The following is a 2,955-nucleotide window of genomic DNA, read 5'->3' as shown; positions in this document are numbered from 1 at the left end:
GCCTGGGGCAGGCTGCTCATAGCCCCACAGCACCCCCAGGGTATTGCCCAGGGGGCTTGGTCAGAGGAAGGGCAGGGCAGGGGCTGCCTGCAAAGAGAAGGGACTTTCTGCAGTCTGCCTGCATTTTCCTGCTCTGATTGTGGGGCAGGCTCTGTGTTAATAGAGTGGCTGGATTTGCACAGGTGATGGAGCTTCCTATTGCATCGAACTCAGACATAACAGGTTTGTGACAAACCTGAGAATATCGCTTCCCTTCTCTCTTCTTACAGACTGCCCCAGGATTTTTCTGAGCTGTTCTTTAGGACCTGCAGACAGGGAGATGTCCCCAGAGGTGTTCTTATCCCCAGGAAGTGTCTGCAGGGCAGAACTGGGCACACAGTGGTTGGGATTGGGTCTGTGTGCATGGATGAGAGGAGATATGGGGACAGAGAAGCAGCTGCTGGCAGGGACAGCTGCAGGCAGCAGCGACATGGGCAGGCAGTGAGAGGGAGCTGCTCCCTCCCTGCCATCCCCTGCGGTGCAGGCGCTTTCCTTGCAGCAGCCCCATGTCTCCTCTCCTCCCAGCACAGCTTCTGTCATGGCAAGGAGAATCTCTGAGTCTTCCTGTGCTCTGCCTTCAAATCCATATTTTCCAGGGCAGGAGGTGCCTCCTGTGCAGCCAGAGCTTCTGCAGAAGGTAATTGCAATGTCCAAGATCCCTTGATCTGCCCTTTGGAATCAGCATTCTTTTCACTGAATTCTGTACAGCTGTGTTAAAAGGGAGGCATTTCCATCTGCACTTGGAGATGGTGCCTTCTCCTCCCAGCACAGCCCAGGTGATTTTTCAGCACAACCTCTGAGTGCAGCCATCCACCGGCTGTGTGGCAAGTAACCAGCAGCTGGGCACCAGGTGATGGACAGAGCAGCCCTCCTGGATGTGACCTCTGGCTGAGGTTTACACCCACAACAACTGGGCCATGGGGAATGTTTAACATTGACAACATCTTCCAGATGGGATGGGGTGTCTGAACCCTAAAACTCTGTGTAAGTAGACATATTTGCTGCACACCCCCTCCCCGCCCCCCCGCCACCTTCCTCCATGGCAGAAGGCATCCTTCAGAGCTCTTCACTCTCTGACGTCTGTGCAGGGCAGATGGCACAGGGGTGTGAGGACAGGCTCTACCTCACCAACACTGTAGCCTTGGCACCGGGTGGGGTTTGCCCTGCCTGCCCATGCCTGCTTCTCTCCCTTGCCCAGTGTGGCAGCTGGTGGTGTCTGATCCTGACAGGGAGTGCTGTGCAAGGAGGGTGAAGCAGGAGGAGATGCTCCCTGCTCTCTCCTTCCAGACACAGGCGGTTTGAGAGATGATTTCATCTCTTGGGGTGGGGAATAGGGAAGACTCACACGGAGTCACACGGCCAAACACCCCTCACTCAACAGAGGGATCCCCTTCCCTGGAACTCTGCTCCAAGCACATGGCTCTGTTGTCACCTCTGTGTACCACTGCTCTGGAGCAGAGATGGCTCACCAGGAGCTGCTGGGCAGAGGCAGCTGCTGTGTACAGCACACTCAGCCAGCACACAGCAGGGCTCCAGCCATGGAGAGACACAAAGGGCCTCCTGGAAAGAAAGGTAATGTGAAGGCTTGAATGAAGAATGAAATGAGCATTAATCAGAAAAATTTCCCCTGACAGTTTATATTTTTTTCTTCTTTGCAATACCCTTGATGAAGGTCATCAAATGATCAACAGCAGCTCAGTGAGTGAGTTCCTCCTGCTGGCATTCGCAGACACGCGCGAGCTGCAGCTCCTGCACTTCGGGCTCTTCCTGGGCATCTACCTGGCTGCCCTCCTGGGCAACGGCCTCATCCTCAACGCCGTAGCCTGCGACCACCGCCTCCACACCCCCATGTACTTCTTCCTCAGCCTCACCCTCCTCGACATAGGCTGCATCTCCACCACTCTCCCCAAAGCCATGGCCAGTTCTCTTTGGAACAACAGGGCCATCTCCTATGAAGGATGTGCTGCACAGGTCTTCTTTTTAGTCTTCTTGCTTGGGGGAGAGTATTCCCTTCTCACCGTCATGGCCTATGACCGCTACATTGCCATCTGCAAACCCTTGCACTACGGGAGCCTCCTGGGCAGCAGAGCTTGTGCCAAGATGGCAGCAGCTGCCTGGGGCAGTGGCTTTCTCTATGCTGTCCTGCACACAGCCAATACATTTTCTCTGCCCCTCTGCCATGGCAATGCTGTGGATCAGTTCTTCTGTGAAATCCCTCAGATCCTCAGGCTCTCCTGCTCACATGCCTACCTCAGGGAAGGTGGGGTACTTGTGTTTAGTATTTCTTTAGCATTTGGTTGTTTTGTTTTCATTGTGGTTTCCTATGTGATGATCTTCAGGGCTGTGCTGAGGATGCCCTCTTCTCAGGGCCAGCACAAAGCCTTTTCCACATGTCTCCCTCACCTGGCTGTCATCTCCCTGTTTCTCACTACCATCGTTTTTGCCTATCTTAAACCACCCTCCCTCTCCTCCCCAGCTCTAAATCTGGTGGTGTCATTTCTGTACTCAGTGTTGCCTCCAGCAGTAAACCCTGTCCTCTACAGCATGAGGAACCAGGTGCTCAAGGGTGCAGTATGGAAATTCTTTGAATATATGCTTCTTCAAAATCAATAATGTGCCTTCAAATTTCAACTTTATTTCAGAAACTCTTAGGAAAATCTTGTTTTCTTTAATTTTTCCTTTGTTTTCTCTTATTTTCTTTTTTTTTCTTTTTCTTTTTTTCTTTGATCATCTTATTCTTAGCATCCTACCTGTTAATTAATTTATTTTTTTAAGCCAATCATCTCATGGACCTATATGACTTGGATTCTTGTTTGCATATAAATAATAAAGAAGCCATGAGAACTTAATTCTTCTCAGCTGCCATCTCTTCCCATTTCCTCTGCAGCTGGGGGAGCAGCCCCAGCACACAGGAGG

The 2,955-nt window shown here is 51.8% G+C and overlaps 1 protein-coding gene across 1 annotated transcript; it reads left to right on the top strand.

The window, feature by feature from the left end:
- Positions 1-1,887: 1,887 nt before the first annotated feature.
- LOC118261473 (olfactory receptor 14J1-like) lies at positions 1,888-2,610 on the top strand (the record flags this gene model as incomplete). Its single annotated transcript, XM_035572331.1, has 1 exon — positions 1,888-2,610. A coding segment is annotated over exon 1 (723 nt), but the record flags the coding sequence as incomplete, so codon positions are not given.
- Positions 2,611-2,955: the final 345 nt, after the last annotated feature.

The sequence above is a fragment of the Cygnus atratus genome, unplaced genomic scaffold (assembly GCF_013377495.2).
Source record: "Cygnus atratus isolate AKBS03 ecotype Queensland, Australia unplaced genomic scaffold, CAtr_DNAZoo_HiC_assembly HiC_scaffold_93, whole genome shotgun sequence".
Classification (NCBI taxonomy): Eukaryota; Metazoa; Chordata; class Aves; order Anseriformes; family Anatidae; genus Cygnus; species Cygnus atratus.
This window is presented reverse-complemented; position numbering and strand designations above follow the sequence as displayed.